We start from the raw sequence: 20907 nt of genomic DNA, 5'->3' as shown, positions 1-20907 counted from the left end.
ATGTTACCCAGCGAAATATCAGAAGTTCAATGTAAATATAGATTTTAAAGGGTTTTTTTTTGTTTGTTTTTTTAAATAAATTTAGTCGTTGCTAATTATTTTTATTATTTTCTACCAATTTAGAATGGCCAATTATTTTTTAAGCTCAGCTCACCGCTACCGCCTCTGTGCTGACTCAGGAGGGCGAAGACAAACACACGCTCTCCTCCGAAGTGTGTGCCGTCAGCCGACCGCTTTTTTTCACACTGCGGACTCACCATGCAGCCATCCAAGAGCTACAGCGTTGGAGGACAACGCAGCTCTCGGGCAGCTTACAGGCAAGCCCGCAGGCGCCCAGCCAGACTACAGGGGTCGCTGGTGCGCGGTGAGCCGAGGACACCCTGGCCGACCTAACCCTCCCTCCTCCCAGGCGACGTTCAGCCAATTGTGCGCCGCCCCCTGGGGGCTCCCGTCCACGGTCGGCTGTGGAATAGCCTGGACTTGAACTCGCGATGTCCAGACTATAGAGCGCATCCTGCACCCCACGTGGAGCGCCTTTACTGGATGCGCCACTCGGGAACCCTTAAAGGTTTTTTAAAGAGAAAATAAAGAATAAATCAATTTCTAATAGTGATAGAGCCCTCTCGACGCGTGCTCTACCATGTGGTAGATGACCTGGTCGGCAAGATAATAGAATTTTTTCCTCTGTCATCCCATCTGGTCAGTTTGGTCAGTTTCTCAGCACACAGTACAGTTAGTCACTCAGTAACGAGGTGCAAACAGGTGATTGATCGATCTGTATGAGCATTTACGAAGATGCTTTGTTAAAAAAGAAATGTAAATCTAAATTTATAACAGTGTTTATTTTTTAGCAAAATAAAATCTAAGCCTATATTTAGGGACCCCAACTGTTGCTGTTGATTCCAACTTAGACACTTCACATAAGATCATTTTCTCTGTATGACTTACCAGACTTTCTCCAAACGTAACGTCTACCAGCGTGACCAAATAGCTTGATTTTTGTTTCATCACTTCACAAAACCTTTGACCATAACTCATATCCATCATTCAAATGCCATTTTGCAAACTTTAAGCAATTGTCCTTGTGATGTTTTCCTAAGAGTGGCTTTTTCCTTGGCCTACGACCATTGAGACCTTCACGATGCAGTACTCGATGTATGGTTGAAATGGAAACCCCAGTCCCACTCGCAGCCAATTCACTTTGAATATCTTTGGCAGTCAATCTCGGATTGTTATTAACTTTCCTCACAATTCTTCTACTTGTTCTTGATGAAAGAACCTACTTTCTTCCAGACTGAAGGAGCGTTGTGACAGTACCATGAGTCTTGTACTTCTTGGTAATAGAAACAATAGTTGAAATTCAGATACTCCAATGCTTGTAAATCTTCTTTTTTCCTTCTCCAGCTTTATGACAATAAATAATCTTCTGCCTAAGGTCAGATAGCTCTTTACTTTTTCCTATATTGACTTATTGGTAATGACAGCAGTCATCCTATGCCTAACCCTTTTATACTCGCTAAGAATGTTCACCTACTATCCAGCATTTTCTAGACTTTTCTAGAACAAGGTTCTGCATTATCATATTGAAATTTCTAGCACCTTGTAGGCAATACTATCATAGCATCAAAGGGTATGAATACTTTTGAATTAGCGTTTTTTGAGTTTTGCAAAAAAATTGCTTAAATAAATAATTGTAGGCATATATTTCTTGTAACTTTTTTCCCCATCCACAAAACTAAAACTTTTGCTACAAATGATTTTTCCTAAAATTCTAGATATTATACATTTCATTTGGGATATGTAAACTTTTGACTACAACTAAGTCCTGAACAGAATTTCCTACCGTATCTAACCCATTAATGTAATAACAGTAGTACTGAAAGACTTTTTAGTCAACAGCACTTTTGTAACTTTCAGGAGCCGTCTGTGACATTACACACTCATTGTGAATTGTGCTTTAGAAAAAAATAAAAATAAAAAGCTAATGCAAAGTAAGTAACAACATGTGAATTGTTACCTCATGTTGTGATATCTAGCTGATACTAGGTTTTGGTAAGACTGTTATACGGTCCTCTATAAAGTCTGGTTTTTTGTTTTGCATTAATTAATTCCTGAATTGAATTGTATCTATAAACCCAGAAAATAAGGATGGAAGTAGAGTGACATTGTGATCTATACAGTAGGTATTTTTAAAATGTTGTAAAACATGGACTCATTCTGTACAGTAATTACAGTATCCACTATATGCCAGCTTTTTCCATTTTTAAGCAGAGTTAGTATTTCACTACATTGTGCATGAAGGGGACACCTACTTAAAAAAGGTGATAACTGACCCCCTGTAGTAAACTGGTGACAGGTACTTGAACAGCTGAAAACAACTTTGAAGTTTCTTCAGCTGCCCCCGATGAAATATACTCGTTCATAAAGTGTAATTTGTTTTAAATAATAATAATAAAAAAATGTTTTACTAAACAAACGTAGCCTTTAAGGGGAAGGCATATCTGACAGAATACAGAAAAATAAATGGTGGTGTATTGATTGATTACTTACATAATTAGAATAAAGATTAACTAAGTACCCTCAACAGTCGGGTTTGAACTTGATTTAAGTTTTCTGGAGTATACTCCACTCGCAATCTCAAATTAATCTGAGAACTCTGAAATGTCTAATGAGGCTTTTAATTACATTTTTTGACATTGCTATTTACTGGAACTCGACCAAACGTGTTTTATTATTATTGTGTAATTAAGCAAAGTACCAACATATAATGCAAGTAGAGTACTGTTCATTAAAACAAATTGAATATATATATATATATGTATATATATATATATATATATATATATATATATATATATATATATATATATATACAATAAAAAATATATATTTCTCATCTCACAGTCTTGTGGGTTACTATGATATATATATATACAGTAGTAGGTCACAGTAGAGACACCATGTTAAGCACTCTTACATTAAACATGCATTAGTTTCACATCATGAAACAGACCAAGCATAAATCTAGCTTACTTGTAGAGTATCTCAGGGGTGACTGAGAGAAATCCAATTAGGCTGTCATTCATAGTTTGTAGCCTGTAGTTTTTTTGTGTTACTTTTATTCTGTGTTTTGGGGGAAAACTACAATACAGATTAATCATTAATACATTACTTAAATATTGATTAGCGACTGTTTCATGTCGACATACAGTACAGTAGGCTACTTAACAGTTATTTTTAAACATGGCTAGGCCTATATGACTAAATGTACATTTAAAAAGTGATTGTATTCAGTACTCTGTAGCAACTGTATAGTATAGTGTCTGCTTGAACATCTGCAAACCGCGAGTGTGCAATTATCATTAATATGAAAACTGTGATGCATTTCCAAATAGTGCAATATAAATGATCCTTTTTATATAAACAATATTTTTTGTTCTTAAAATAAATACATAAATTAAATTAAAATTGTCAGCATAAACTAATGTATTTAATACCTTTTACATAATGACAATTCTCTAATGAAACTAGAGTTACAACTATAGTTAAATTAGTTTGAAAATTATGCATTCAGTGTGAAGTGTTCATGATGTTATACCATTTTAAAAGTATTCCTATTTATAGACTATTCCGATTAGAGCTCTCTGGCTGAAACACAGGATGAAATCAACACATTGTCATGTTCTCCTGCACTGGTGGAAGCTCTCCTTCCATATACAAGGACCTCATTGTAACAAGTAACACACTTTTGACCAGCAACAGTGTTCCATTACATTTTCCCAGAATATTTATTTCAGAGCTGATTAACACCCATGAGGGCTTAGTTACAATGCATGACACTGAAAAAATGATTTCCTCCAAAGTGAAAATGGGTGGGATTCAGTTTCAAGTGTTTTTATATACCTTGCCTTGTCCTTATTTTCCTTTTGTCTTAATTTATGTGGACTTGATTTTACAACTCTAATGGGATGCTATTTTATAAAAAAAAATAGATGTTCTCTTGTTATCTGAGTTCAGGCATTGTTTGCTACGGGGCTCAATGCTGGCAATGATTTAGGCCTACTGTATCTGCAGCAGCAGCTGCATACAATGGTGTACCACTTTCTACACAGACTTGGACAAATACATGACATTATGTAGAAATTAATGACTCATTTGCAGCTAAAACCCTGTTAAATTTAGCTGTCTTTTTGATGACAACTCTGCTCACCTGTGACATTACAAAGTCAAAACTAGCCAGTAGCTTTAACATGGCAGACTTTATTGTTTTTTCAAGATTGTTTCCTCTAAATAGTCAATATTAATCACCAGCTGTGAAATAATATAAAGCAACAAAACCAATACATTAAAAAAGACAACAAATACAAATGTAGTACAACTGTCTATGCAAACTATGCAGTTACATGGAACATAAACATGAATACATGTTTAGTAACACAGTCTACCATTAAAAAAGCAAGAAAAAAAGAGAGCAAAGAAAATATTGGAAGAGGGGTAAGGAAACATTTTATCAATTTACAATATCTCAGACTATGCATGTTTTAATTTAGTATATTTCCTGTCTCAAAGTTTCCTGAGCTTGGCCTGTTACCAGATACATAACCTATTATGATGGAAAACCACATGCTACGCTGCACGACAGGCCTGTTAATCTGGAAGATGTTTGGTTTTCAAGAGGGTTACCTGGCTGGTGGAAGCTTGGAGAAAGTTCCCTGGCAACGGCTCTTGCAAGATCAGATTCCTGGCAGGCAGCCTGGGCTGCCTGGTCTGCAGCGTCTCCCTTAGCCCTTGCATGTGCGGTTCTAAACAAAGCACAAACACAGTTTATTAGAATATAAGTGGTGAGCCATTTTCGGTGCTTAAAAAAAAGGCTGATACTCCTGTGCATGTCTATTACAATGTTCATTGCATTGTACATTGCTTGGTAATCAGGAAGATGCCTTTTTGTAAATGCAAAGAATAAAATATTCACTATTATACCACTTGGATTTTAAGGCAATATATGGGGTGTGCCACAGTAGTAGCCTTCAAAGATTCCCATTAGCAGTAATCTTGGACTACTTTACCTAAAGGTCCATTAGATCGTCCAAGATTAGTGGTAATTAGGGTTAGGTTATAGAAAATAAATACAAATTGACAAATGAGTACATCAGATTAGGTAACTGTCTGCTCAACTGCTAGAACAATCTGCAGTTTTGTTATTCCAAACTAGACTTGTATCTGCAGTGTTGAGTTACTAGGGCTCAATTTAATTGGCCTTTTAGCTGTGCAAAAAATATTTGGAGAAAATATATATAAACAAATGTGGAACAGTATTTTATGATACAGGAGAATAAAAATAGAAAATAATAATCAATTTAAAATGAATATTGAACACTCAATCGTACAATATACAGGGTTTCTTAATAAAACCTAACAATGAATTGGGCAAAGAAAACTTAGTTTTAGACAATTTTTAGAACATAAACGACTGCTCTAGGAACTGTTTGTATGTTTTTATTACTAAGTTGTTTTTTTAAATATTGCTCCACAGTCATGTTCAAACTACTCTTAATATCTTTGGGGACACTGCAGCAATAGTGCCTGCCTTGATCCTACAGCACATACTCTAGTCCAAATACTGCCAGAGCAATAGAACTTGAGATGATACCCCACACCAGTTAAGCTTGAGTATCTGGGAAGGCATTGACAGGGTGTACCTGCTGTGACTCCAATTCCCCTTAACGCAGCAAGAAACTGTTAAAAAGCAATGTTGTTTAAGACGCGTTTCCATAGAGAAGGAAATAAAACTGAGGGGAGGGAGGGTACCATACACTAAAAAAAGAAATAAAAAACATTTCCTCAGAAGGGTCAGTGACTCGTGCAATATAAGAGAACAGTACTTTATCTGGGTTACCAGTAACTAAAAAGCTTTTTTTTATAAATATATATATATACTGTCAGGTAAAGTATTACTGAACTGAGCTTGCACTGCAAACTAATGCACAGTTAAATAATTAATTCATATAGATGTCCTTTTTTTAGAAGGACATGTACAATGCAATGGCATCCTCAATACAAGTACCTTAGTGTAAACAACATTAAATAATCAGATATAATTGGGCAATAATCTGCCAGTTTCTTGTTACTGTAATCCAGCATAAATAATTTCAAACTCAATGCTGTAACATTTAAAAGATGCATCTTTTGGTGACAGACAAGACAGCAGATTTGACTTTGATACAGCAATAACTACTGGATAATGTCTAGTTCAGAAATCTCATTCCACAAAATAGAGTTTTTATAGTTTTAAATACCTTATTTATTGGCAAAATAAAATTGAGCTGTAACCTCCAACAAGGACTCACACTTTGAGACATCCTGTTTTCTTTTATTAAGTGGCAAATTAGCATAATCTGCTTGATGCTGGTGGTCTGATACAGCTTTTCCAGAGGTCTACGTCACATGTTATTGACAGTCATTTGTAACCTTTACTTATTCTCATGAATAACCTGTCCATGATATACATTGAACAGTTCACTAAATGATTGGTTTATCCATTCTAAAACCAACTGCAATGTTAAATGTCTTACTTCCAGCATTTAAAACGACTCCAGGATCCATCTAGGTTCAGATCTAATTTTAGTTTTTAAATGTCATCACCACCAGTGATCCCTTTTTGGAATACTCCTGTGCTGTCCTAAGCCAGTGAGCATTTTCTGAACTAAATATTGTCACTCTTCAGGAGGGTTGGGGAGTGGTCCAGGGACATTCTCTAACAAAAATACAACACATTTTACTTTAGAATATTAATATTAACCTGTGTAATAGTATATTATATATACCAGGTGGAAACAAGTTTCCGTCTACGTTGATCTATTAACCCTTTAAGTGCCGTGATCGTGTATACATGATCATACTGAAGTGTCTTTCTGGGCCCGTGAGGGTAAACAAGATGCAAAACGCATTTCATTTTATTGACTTACTGGGCCACCATACTTTGCCATACAGGTTGAAAACGCCTATCATTTGATAGCAATGGTATTGAAACAAAATATAGCGCAGGGTTTAGCTCATGTAATGGATAATAGTTCAAGAGGTAAATCAGAAGTGTGGAATTCTTTTAGAATCATAGCTATGAAAATAATGAACGTGGCTGGATTCGTTGCTTGTAAAACATGCCATTATGTTTTTGTCAACGACAGCCACAAAACTGGCACATCTCCTCGAAAGCACAGGTGTAGCTCCATTTCGACTGGTGGCACGAACGGAATAGACAGGTATTTTATAGTAAAGTAAGTATAAATAGTTAATGTTACAATGTTAAAATATATGCAGATCACTAGAGAAAGCTACCACGCTGTATAGCCTATATTGTATACACTCAATCTGTGGAGAATGGTAGAGATATGTGTGTGAATGTGAGAGCGTGAGAGAGTCAGTTGACGCAGGCAGTAGGTAAAGGACAAAAACTTGCAGGTTCGGGTTAGGTTGCAGATCTTATTAAAGCGGGTCAGGTTGGGTCGCAGGTAAGAAGACGGTGTTGCTGCGGGTTCGGGTCGGGTCCTGTAGTAGCGGGTCCAGGTCGGAAGCGGGTCATAAAAATCGGATCCGTTCAGGACTCTAGCTTGCAGTCTTGTTTTGTATTTTGAATGCAGTTCCTGGCATCTTTCCGGAGATATTTTTGCCCATTCTTCAACACATATAGCTTTGAGTTCTGCAATCGACTCTGGTTTCCTTTTTGCAACAGCAGCCTTCAAGTCAATCCACAACATTTTGATGGGATTCAAGTCTGGGGATTGAGATGGCAAATCCATAACTGTAATCTTCCTTTTTTTCAGAAATTCCTTTGTAGACTTCGCAGAATCCATCCAATAAGCCTTCTAGCACTGGGTAATAAATGAGAGTGCAAAATGTCTTGATATTTTACAACATTCATTGATCCTTCTACAATACAAAGGTCGCCACTGCCTGAGGGAGAAAAACAAGCCTATACCATCACACAACCTCCACCATGTTTAACACTGGACATGATGAACTTTTCTTTAAATTCTTCTCCTCTTTTCCTCCAAACATATTGCTGCTTTCTTGGTGAAAAAAGGTATAGTTTGGATTCATCTGACCATACAATTTGGTTGAAGAAATCACCAGGCGTCTTCAAGTATTCAATGGAAAACTCCAATTGCTTTCTTTTGTGTATTGATTTTATAAAGGTTTGCATCTTGGCATTCAGCCACGAACATTCACCTTGTTAAGGTATCGCTGAATTGTTCACTTGTGAATTGCTTGACCATCTTCTCTCAATTCTTGTGTCAAATCTTTTGCGGTAATCTGAGGATTGTGCCGGGCTGCTCGAACGATTCTTCCAGATTTTGCAGAAATCTTTCTTGGTCTTCCACACCTGGAGCTAGTTGCAGTAGTTCCTGTTCTCCTGTGTTTGGCAATAATAGCTCACACGGTGCTTTTCGGTAACAGAGTCTGCTATTTTTCTGGTAGTTTCTCCTTTTTCAATTAGCTGTATCACTTCCATTTTTGAGATTGTTGCTGTACTCTTTAGTTTTAACCATTTTTGTTGCTTTTGTGAATCACAAATTTCCAATTTATTTTTCAGCACTTGATGATTATGTATTTATTCTATATTTATCATCAGGTGTTGGTTTTCAATCATGATAATTGTCAATAATTAGCAATGAATGGGTTTCACACTAAATATGTTGATTGCCCTTTATGCATGTTATGTAATAATTTGTTGTTTTATTATAAAGCTGAATTTCTACTTTAATGTATATCTTTCAATAGAACAATTAGCAATTATAGAAAATCACTTTCTTTGTCGTTTTTCTCATTTTCTTAACTGTCCAAATACTTTTGTGTGCGACTGTATATGTACGTGTATAATAGGTTTATAATAAATATGCAGTCATAAAATGTTTAGCAAATAACTCAAGGATAGTACACAGCGCTTTCTTATGGAATGTTTTTTTTTTATTATTTTTTTTTATTTGTGTAACGTTAAGTCTCGGTTTTTGTTTAGTTTCATGTAGTTTTTTTATTAGATTTTTTTGGTGGCCAAATCAGCAGGCTGCACTTGTGGTGCTTCAACACAAACTTACAACTTTGTGGAAACCCAGTTTATGAAAGCTGCACGATATTAGAAGTTGCTCAAGGCCAAATTAGAAGTCAGACAGAAACATTTAAACATACCCTCCCGTAATTTAATATTAATTACGTTATTTGTATTTGGAACGAGAATTTATCTGGCTGAAGGAAAACTACAAGGAAACACACACAACCTGAACCAAAATAGAGTGAGAAAAAGGTGAGACTTATTTTTTCTTTGCCCCAATGTAATTTGCCCAAACATCAATATTTTTCAATAAAACTTGTAAGGTCCCTCAGGTAATAGATTAACACATTTTCATACATTGATCTCGTTGAAAATACTAAGCGGAATACATAATAATAAGAATACTTAACGTTTAAAATAATAATTGTAAATATAGTGTTGAAAAAAAGAGAGCCTTTTTTATGGTTTTTGAAGTTGTACAAACCACAAATGTAATAACTTCCCATAAATGTAATAACCACCTGCCCACAAATGTAATTTAATATCTCCCACAAATGTGATAATAGGGTGACCAGATAGCAAGAGTGCAAAATCGTGACACTTTCAGTTGGTGATGGGAGGAAAGAAACCTTGTGAACTACTGCACAACGCACGCGACGCAAACTACGTGTCTTTCTTCTGTAGATAGGCTTTTTCATTCCTTCGCCTTCCTGTGTGCATTGCACTTAGGCAAAAACAAAAACTTAGAGAAATGTCATTAAAAAAAAAATACTCCAAAGCGGTTAACTTTCTTGTTTACTGTTCAGATGACAACGATGTTTTAATCAGCCTATCAGTGCGTCTGTACTGGCTTTTCTGTACTGTACATAGCAGGTGGGATATAGTCAGTGCTACATTGTTTTGATTTAGGTTGCTAAAATCTAGTTTTCAGAATTAGATGTAAAATACCAAAAATGGACGACAAAGCAAAACAAGCAAAGTATATTTCGGCTGAGGATCGTGTCAATACATTTCCAAAATAAACTGTACAAGCAGATGGAGGTAATTGTTTTGCACATCTTGTAATATGACAAATAAAATATGATCGATCGCTATAACTTCAGAATCACACATTAAACAAAAGGCTACTACAGAGGCTGCTGAACAGAACGTAAAACAAACAACAGCTTTCAGAAAACAAACTGGAAAGTCAGCGCAGACAAAAAAAGTATTTCTGTGTTGTTTGTAGCCAAGTTAAATCAGTACTACAGGTACAATCAAGCACAGCTACCTTGGTTCAAACAACCTGTTGTTTACTTTGTAAACGCAGTTAGAATTTTAGACCCGAATAGGTTTTCTTTGTTTTGACTCAGTACTGATAAAATACATTCCTGGATGGGACAAATAACTTGACAATGACCGTGCTGCATATATGGACTTTATTAAAGAATGCCAGATACCTTTGGGTAACCGAGTTTTGGGACTGTTTCTAATTGATGTCCACATCTGTATAACTTGGCAAAGCTTTGCCTTACACTTCCAAGCAATGCAGTGGATGCAGACGTGCAGTCTCAGTGTATAGGCAAATCCACACCAGACAGAGAATGTCGGCAGCAACTGTTGGGAGATGTTGCATGCTTGCCTTTTAACAAATGACAACACTCTGTTTTAGTAAGGAAGCAAGTACCACTATTTTTAGTCTTTTATAGTGCTCTGAAATATTAGGTGTATTATTATTATTATTATTATTATTATTATTATTATTATTATTATTTATTTCTTAGCAGACGCCCTTATCCAGGGCGACTTACAATCGTAAGCAAATACATTTCAAATATATATAACGTTTAAACTATTATTGCCAAACACAGGAGAACAGGAACTACTGCAACTAGCTCCAGGTGTGGAAGACCAAGAAAGATTTCTGAAAAATCTGGAAGAATCGTTCGAGCAGCCCGGTACAATCCTCAGATTACCGCAAAAGATTTGACACAAGAATTGAGAGAAGATGGTCAAGCAATTCACAAGTGAACAATTCAGCAATACCTTAACAAGGTGAATGTTCGTGGCTGAATGCCAAGATGCAAACCTTTGTAAAATCAATGCATTATATATAATGTTTATATATAACGTTTTAATGTTTAAACAGGTCCACAGGTCTAATTGGATGACTTGACCATGCGTTTGGTACTTGCACTTTTTAGTGACAGGCTCGTCAACAACACCAGCCATCATGACACTTCGCCAGTAAAACCGGACACACAGGCGCATGCACCAAGAAAAACACATGACGCGTACCACATCATATGACTGCAGGTTAACGTGATTGGATAGCCGCATAGATGCAATGCAAACAACTCACTCAAACAACACGCCCTAAACCAGTAGAGTATGTTGTGGCACCGTGACACATATATTAAATTTCCTAATGAGAAAATAAAAAAATCACATTTTACGCCTGGATTTTCAACATTTACTCTAAAAATCGGGACAAAGTCCCTAATATCGGGACAATCACGATTTTATCGGGACGTCTGGTCACCCTATGTAATAACAACCTGCTCACAAATGTAATATCTCCCACAAATGTAATAACCAGCTGTTCACATATATAATGTGTCCCACAAATGTTGCATCCACGATAATGCCTGTGAATTACTTAGTACATATTTATTTATGTATTTAAATAACAGTTTAACTTATAATTAATAATATTCATTAGTGCCAGTTTTGGATATAAAGATTTTTTTAAAAGCCATTCACATACCCCCCACTAATGACTGCCCAATGATTAAAGTATATATTCTTCTAGTTAATTATGACAGACTTTTTTTTTTTTTTGTAATGAATAATAACTGAAAGTTGGTAGATGGGTATAACATGTTTGGGAGAGATTATTACATTTGTGGGCAGGTGGTTATTACATTTGTGGGAGATATTACATCTGTGGGCAGTTATTACATTTGTGGTTTGTACAAAGCACTTTATAATGTTCCCGTCTAATGAAAAAAAGGATAACCACTTCCAAGATGCTATTGTACAACATTTTTTGTGAATATTTATAGGAAGAGTCAAATACAGCCACAAAAAACAAAAATAACGGTCCTGGGGGAGCATCCCACTGAAAAATGTTTGGTCCTTAAAAGGTTTAAAAAAATTATAAATAGGATGAAAGTATTTGATATATTTTCCCAAAACCATTTCACAGTATCATGCTTAACTCACTTTACGTAAAACATGGATAAACAAGTTTTGAATACGAAATGAATGAATAGAAATATGGTTCAACGTCAAAGGAGATACACTTCTCTCAGAATGAACAAGATGTCTTGGTCCCCATCTGTGAATGTTCCCATAGTTACAACAGTATGCATGGTGATTCAGATAAAACAATCCAAATATAAATATAGGGGAGGGAGAGAGATTACAAATAGAAGCTAATAGGCCTTACAATGTTTATCAAAACAACTACAAGCAGTTACCTCAGAATACTCTTTGTTACTATTTAAAAATGGACAAAGACACACAAAACTGACAGGCTATTGAGAAAATGCCAACATTGTGCATTGTCTGTTACATAAATTACATTAGATTTTAATGCAGTTAGCTTTAAAATAACATGTGTATGAAAGGACATCTCTCTACCCCAGATTAAAATGTAACATAACAGAGCATTTTGTCTATTGACATGCGTAGCAAGTATGCTACTAACATACCCCCCCACAACATCTGTGAATACAAATCAGAGCTACTAGTATCATGCAAAAGTAGATGACAATGACCTACATCCACTGTACAGTATGTGTGTGTAAAAATGTCAGTATTCCTGACACTGGGGATATGCATCCCCAGAAGGGATAATACCATCTGAAATCTAATACAATTATGTTAACAAATATAACAAAGATTTAATAAATCTAATGTCTTAACAATTAGACAAAGAAACATAGTCAACATAATTGAAATATTACCTAACATACTGTACATAAATGCCTACACAAATAAAATTACAAATATTCAATTTATATTACATATAAAAACTTTCCAGACCATTCCTCTTGCTCTGAACTTGCTCTGCTGCTTATCTCTTGTCATATGCCACTTCAAGATTTGCTGGAGCCAGATGAATAACTGGGCTTGCAACCAACAAGACACTTGGCCAACTAAACTGCTGTTGGCTGAACCCTTCAAGAATTCTTAACCACTTGCTGTAGTAATGTGAGCAACAGACCAGGGCAGTACTCCTGTCTACTACTGGAATTTGCATTAATGTCCCACTATCAAAAAATGTTACATACTGATGAATAAGTGATGGCAGAAAGATCAAGGGAAGTTAAACTGTTTCATGAAACAATAACAAACAATGCTATAAATTATTATTTTTTTTTTATTTCTTAGCAGACGCCCTTATCCAGGGCGACTTACAATTGTTACGAGGTATCACATTATTTTTTACAAGATATCACATTATTTTTACATACAATTACCCATTTATACAGTTGGGTTTTTACTAGAGCAATTTAGGTAAAGTACCTTGCTCAAGGGTACAGCAGCAGTGTCCCCTACCAGGGATTGAACCCACAACCCTCCAGTCAAGAGTCCTAACCACTACGCCACACTGCTTAAGAACAATGTGGGCAGTATACTGTATGGTAACAACCAAAAACATTTTTTAACTGGAAAGAAATATGATCTATCAATGACTACACTCTATGCCACACCCCATAAAATTACAAAAACCATCAGTTATCTTTATCGTTGTTGAATAATCTATACCAAGGGTTGGTATCAGAATTTTTTTTTATATATATTTATTTAATTTACTTCTCGCACACCCTGCTTGTACCTTATGACAGGGAGAGCAGAGCCCTGTTGCTGGTCCTTGCGCAAATGTGTGCAGAGCGGGATGTGGAACAGGATACGTGTTGCTAGGCAACTAATAAGAGCAGTTAGGCTCGCCCAACGCTGAGCTGAATGGGATGTCTGTAGCTCAAAGGGCGTCTGCACCACAGCTTGAGGCAACTGCACTGCCATGCTACACAGAGTGGCACGTTGTTTACATTCAGGAGAGCTTTCACTCGGCAGGATAGCTACTACGGAACCCTTGAACTGCAGGACAGTGCCTGTGAAGGCCCTGCTCAGCCAGGACCATCGCAATGACCCAGAGTCGCTGGGATACCAGGACTTCGGGGAGCAACAGCAGTAGGTTAGTTTAGGGGAAGTTGATTCCAAACAGTATAGAGGGTTTGTGCAGTGTAGTAGGTTCCTGGAGTGGGGCGTCTCTTTTAATGAGGCTAGTGCTCGCCTTGTGTGGCAATCTTTTATTTTTAGCTTAGTTTTGTTTTCTTTATTAAATCTGACACTAGGGCTACCATTGCTGGTACTCTAGTGGCAGCACGTGTGTTGAATAAAATCTGCGTGCCTGTCAACATCCAATGCTCTGTGTCTGCCTCATTATTATTCAGTGACGACCCACACATGTAACACATTCCCCTGTTACATACCTCTTGTGTATTTCTGTCTGTAAAAATATGTAAAATAGTTATAATAATGACTTAAACATCAACAGTATAAGGGCTCCCGAATGGCGCATCTAGTAAAGGCTCTCCACGTGGAGTGCAGGATGCGCTCTATAGTCTGGACGTCGCAAAGTTCGAGTCCAGGCTATTCCTTTGCCGACCGAGGATGGGAGGGAGGGTTAGGTCGTCCAGGGTGTCCTCGGCTCACCACGTACCAGTGACCCATGTAGTCTGGCCGGGCGCCTGCGATCATGCCTGTAAGATGCCCGAGAGCTGCGTTGTCTTCCGACGCTGTAGCTCTTGGGTGGCTGCATGGTGAGTCTGCAGTGTGAAAAAAAGCGGTCGGCTGATGGCACATGCTTCGGAGGACAGCATGTGTTCGTCTTCACCCTCCCGAGTCAGCGCAGGGGTGGTAGCGGTGAGCTGAACCTAAAAATAATTGGCCATTTTCAAATTGGAGAGAAAATAATAAAAAATAATTGGAAACGACTAAATTAAAAAAAAAAAAAAAACAAAAAAAAACAAAACATCAACACTATGTAAATCCGCCAGCGTTCAATTAAATAGACCCTCTTATACATGATACAATCCTCGGGTGAGATATTAATACTACTAAATCTGCATCAGTATGTTCATTTTAACCCTCTTTAAAACAGACAGGGGTATGTGCAGTCTGAGATGCTGTGAGAAATGTTCTGCTTTCAGTTTGTGTTTTATTCTTATGGAGCACCATAGCAAACAATTCCTGGAAACATGTCATTTTCTGACTCATAATTTATTAAATGAAGCATCTTGCCCAGATATTTACTTATTTAGAAGTACATGTAAGAATGCCAGCAGCTCATTTATGATGTTGTGGATGTTGGTTTTACATTGTAGACTACACTAGGTAGTCTAAAGAACTTGACGGGGATTATATTTTTTAAATACAAATATGTATGTTTGCTAAGAAATTATTTTATAAGCATACTGCAGGTTGTAATGTTATTTTTCTTCATTGATTATATTATATGGTACATATATTTGTGTTGATGAACCTGGAATGCAAGAAGATTTAGGATTGAGACATAATTTAAAAAAAAATACAGTATATGAACATAACTTAGATCTATTATTTAACATCATGTAATCAAAGAAACTACAAAATGATGATCATACAAGTCTACAGGAAGCCATAATAGTAGTACAGTATTTCATGTTAGATTTTGAAATGTCCTATTTTTCAATTTGTGTCAGTTTTCAAAGCGGTATGTTATTCAATATGTTAACGTAACATTATTCAGCAGGTTTCATTTGCCTTTATAAAGCAAAATGAGTTAATTTTGCTTTATAAAGACAAAACCTGATGCTGTACATTTAGGGGAAATCATTCTGATTTTTGTTCTCCTTTCGTATAGTTCTGCAAAAAAACCCCACAAAAATGGAATGAAAAAAAAAAAAAACCACTCAAGCAATGGCTGAAGAGGAACCTACAGTAACTTGTTAGAACACTCCCCCCCACCCCCACCAAAAAAAAATACAAATATATCTAAAGATATCTATAAACACTAACAATCTATATCTCAGCTAAATATATTTACCAAAATATTTTAATAAAAAGAATACAAACAGCAAAATATGTTCCTCACAGCTACTCAACAATGGAGCGTCCCTTATATACTTTTATTTCAGAATTTGTAGCCACCAATACCGCACTTGGTTACTGCCTCTTTAAATAATAAAAACACAATAATAACTACATAAATGCATGTAGTTTTGTGCTATTTACACTTGGATAGTCTATAGTTAAGTTTGGTGTAGTATGGTATGGTATAATGGCCATTTCATTTTTTGTTATACAGTATATGTTGTATTATTGTGTCTTTAAAAAAGAACCAGCATCAGCTAATGCGGGTCATGTAAAGCTTGAATTAACATGCTTTTATACCAGGTTGGAGAAGCCTTACATTTTATTTTGTTCTGTCCCACATTAGCTAAGGTGTTGATCAACATTTAGATGTATTCTGCCCTACAGTCTTAATAATGATTCGGGTTGAAATTGTAGTTCCACCAGCTTGGGAGTTTGAAAAGGCACTGACTTAATTAACTAATAAAATACCAGCTTATTACCCTGAAAAAACCCTATTGGACACATTTACACACCACAGAAGTATCATGGGAACACTATGGATTAGGATTATAAATTCACAGAGTTCCAAGTGGGTTTACAGGTGTAACCTTGGAAGACCCGCCTCATTTTAGAAATAACTTTTTTGCTCAGATGACCCAAAAGGAAACAAATATACATAAATGCTGACACAGAAATTAGAATATGGGATTATAAACAAGACTAAAAAACAGGGTATAAAGTAATTTTGTATTTTATTTTTTATAGAAATGCAACATGAATTACTATGCATAAACATAATGCCATATGACACTGTAATATAAGTACTTGCTTTATAATCAGAAATCCCTTTACGCGTATTCTCCTGTACATTGCCAATAACATGAATCGTTGCTTATTCATATCACTTTAAATCTTGAAACCTTGCTTTACATATTTGCTTTGGCCCAAGCATACATGTTGCCCTTTTATAAATCTGAACTAAATCTGTTGTCTGACTTTTCACACTGTGTAAAGTGGAACAGAGCCATGATCATCTATATGACTTCCGCAAAGGTTTCCCAACAAACTCCATGATTGGTAACATCCAAATAGATATCTTATCCAGTGTCCAGTGAAACAATTCATTTGGCTGTTTATTTATTACAAGACATGTTTTAAATGTTTCCACCATATGTTTGAACAAACAAACAAACAAGTACATAATAGAACTAATGTAAATCTTACACCCAACAGCAAAACTGTACATGTAGGTGTTAAGAACAAATAAAGGTTAGGCATAGTATGCATTGTAATCTGCTGTAAACTGAATGGTCACTATTATCAAGTAAAACAAAATTGCACATATTCTTCTGTGGTACACAGCATTTGGGGATAGCAAATGGGTAATTTGAATACAATGTGATGTTAAGCACATACCAACTGTCGCTTTTACTTTGATCAATACCTCTGCACTGCAGAATTCTGGAAATAACTCTCGTAACTCACACAAACAAAAATGACTGCAAAACACTATTTTGTCAATAAAACTGTTCAAAGTTACAAAAAACGGGCTTGTTTCTTATAAATTGAGTTTTCTTCGGTTTCTGATTTATTTATTTTTTTTACAGCTAAACACAGATAAAACACGTCCGGAACAAAAAAAAAAAAAAAAAAAAAAAAAATGCAAAAAAGGGTTTATAAAAAGAATAGGAAGAACGCCAGTCTACAACTTATTTTGTGCTCACTTCTCTTCATTGTTTAAGTTGCAGTTTGCCAAATGAGCCACTAAAAACATTATTTGTAACACATTTTGAAGCAGTATTCTTTCCATGGTTTATTTATAAAATAGCTACAGTAATATTATCATAACAAACAATATTCATAAGATAATATCTGTTTTAGTTTTAACCTTGGTGAATGTGACCTACATGTTTTAGGCATATTTGATTTTTAAAATTGTATTTAATGAGAAAGCACCAGAGAGCCCACTAAGTCAGTTTAAATAGGTCTGGGAAAATGGGAGCTGCACGGCACATTTTCATAAAGATAACTTAATACAATAAGTACATGCCAATAACATAATACATATTTCTTTACTTAGATCCATTTAATACATTTTAAAAAACACAGTCTTCCTTCAGGATTCCTGATGATGCAATGCCATTCCAAACTTATAAATCTTGCCTAAGAATTCTGAAATTCAGAATCAGCTTCACCCTGTGTACAGAAGGCTGGCTTTTAATGAAGGCTGTTTTTTCCCCGGAGGGGCAGTTGCAAGATGCTTCATGAAATATGATGTGCTTAATAAAGTGGAATTTAGGAACAGGAAAGACAATGCTTATTGCCATATTAATAAATTAATTATACAGAAGGAAACATCCAAATAACCTTCAATAAGAGTATATGTACATGTGCAAAGGCTGCTACGATTACATCGAAAATCGATTCCATTCCTCATTAAGGCCCTGTGAAAATCACGGACATTTTCTTTAAGATTCTCGGCTGTATCACGGGTAAAGTATCGTATTTCGTGGAATGTGCACCGAACCATTTTCGAAATAATGTGTACAGATTATGATTATTTTTTAAAACATCAAATATAGATAAATGCACTAACATCATCAAAATCAACGTCAAAGTTATTCAAGCACTTTACCATAGCTTGTGAAACGGTGTTGTAATTAACACCCTGTAGGTAAAGTGTATCTCTAAGGACAGCATTCAGTTCTAGTACATCAGATGCATGTTCACCATTTAGGTCTTGCAAAATATGCAATGTGTTACACATACTTATCTTGTGCATCAGTCGACTCGCCAGTGTAACCACTGACAAGCAACCAGACTGTTTTACCAATTCCATAATCTCCTGCTTGTGATACTCGGCAACTTTAGGTAAGTATTCATGTCTCAACTGGATTTATGAAGGAATCACTCCACCATTTGCTATACTCTATTTGAAGAATTTACGTAGCTTTTGGTTGTCCATTTTTTCAAGAGGAATATTTGCCCAAACAAACACCCATGTCAGGTCAAAATGTAATGTGTTTCGTGCTTCATGGTTTTCAGTAGACTTTTGGAACATGGACGTCATCGTTTTTTGTTTCTTTGCAAGTAAAGCAGTCTCAGTACTACTCTGGATTTCCGCCTTTCTCTTTCAGTGAATACTTGAATCTAAAAGCCTGTCAATAGCCGATTCTCGCTAGTGATCTAACGTTGCAGGACGTACAGAAGAGCTTACCTCCATCGCTGTGAAAAACTCCAGTTGGATACTGCTTTACGTGATCTGCTGCAGACACATTTTTAGCCTTTTTAGATACATCCATGTTCTTGTTTACAGTGTGTAGTGTTTTAATTCCCCACCTAGATAGCATGTAATCACATGACATAATCAATGCACAGCACTGTGTGCGAATATTACACGCAGGCACACAACAGAGCTGTATAGTTTTGTTAATGTGATTTTTTTCTACGAAATACAAATAATAATTATTAAATAATTTATTTGTATTTCTTAAGAATATTGTAAAAATAGCAGTATTTCTGCTAATTTCACGATTTCCGCGCAGCCCGTGAAATCGCGATTTACACAGGGCCTTACTCATTATATACATCGAGATAAATACTAGATAATCGATTACATAATTAAATGTTTGTGGTGCGCATAGTTAATAACATTATTTAGGTAAGTACACGCCCTCTGTGTATTCGATGTAAACAAAAAGCATGCCGCCTTGGATCCAGAGCAGGTCCACAAGCTTGTATTCCTGGCAAACAACATGTAAATATAAATTGTGTACACTGAAGAAAACTGACTGTATATAGTATGAGCTTCTTTGGAGTTTCAAAATGAACTGTTAAACCTGGGAACAAAATGTATATTAGAGCTGTCACTTGATTACAACTTTTGATCGGTTAATTTATGGGCAACAATCTGATATAGTCGCTGTCCTGCATAGTAATACTTAAATCAATAGAATCTAAAAAATATATATAAGCCCAACGGGAATTTGGTATTTTTAAAACCATATTATAATTATTTTTTATTTTAGTAAATGTAACAAATTTTACCTTTCCGTCCTATTACCCTTACATAACAGATTTAGGGACCTGATAACTCAGCCACACAAGCCCCAAGGGCCAGAGCAGCACAGTTACTCGTACTGTTTAATCACCCTGGGGTAACCCCTAAACAGCAAAATTATTAGCAATGCATGGGGTAACCCCTAAACAGCAAAATTATTAGCAATGCACAAACACAGAAACAAAAAAATCAACAGTTTATTATGTTGGTCAGGATAAATGCGCCAGGCTGGATTTTACCACAGCTCTGGTTAGAATACAGACACATGTTTGGCAATCATTTAAATCAACGTAGATAAACATTCCAGTTCCAAATATGTATATACATCCGAAGCACACTATCAGCAATCCTTGTACAAAACAAGACAACAATTAGGATTTTTAAACTCTTAACCCCTTTTTATACAAGCTTAAAACCAGTTTTCCTACCACTTCTGGGGAGAGAGTGTGCTTCAAATCAACACTTCCCTAAATAGCAGCACGCATTTCTCCCTCTACCCAGAATGCACTTTGAATGCACGATTAAACTGTAAATAAAATTAATCTGCGATCAACTCTTTAGTTGATTTACCGGTCTGATGAATGATTAATCTGTTAATCGGAACAGCCCAAATCTATCTATCTATCTATCTATCTATCTATCTATCTATCTATCTATCTATATCTATATCTATATATCTATATCTATCTATATA

The 20907-nt window shown here is 35.8% G+C and overlaps 1 protein-coding gene across 2 annotated transcripts in view; it reads right to left on the bottom strand.

Moving 5' to 3' along the window:
* The window catches only part of LOC117399489 (junctophilin-1-like), a 69925-nt gene that overhangs the window by 27973 nt on the left and 21045 nt on the right, over positions 1–20907 (bottom strand). For both annotated transcript variants that reach the window (XM_033998715.3, XM_033998716.3), the window contains exon 3: positions 4684–4802. In XM_033998715.3, the coding sequence (XP_033854606.3) occupies positions 4684–4802 (119 nt within the window). The remainder of the gene's footprint in view (positions 1–4683; positions 4803–20907) is intronic.

This window comes from Acipenser ruthenus, chromosome 4 (assembly GCF_902713425.1).
Source record: "Acipenser ruthenus chromosome 4, fAciRut3.2 maternal haplotype, whole genome shotgun sequence".
In the NCBI taxonomy this organism is placed as follows: Eukaryota; Metazoa; Chordata; class Actinopteri; order Acipenseriformes; family Acipenseridae; genus Acipenser; species Acipenser ruthenus.
This window is presented reverse-complemented; position numbering and strand designations above follow the sequence as displayed.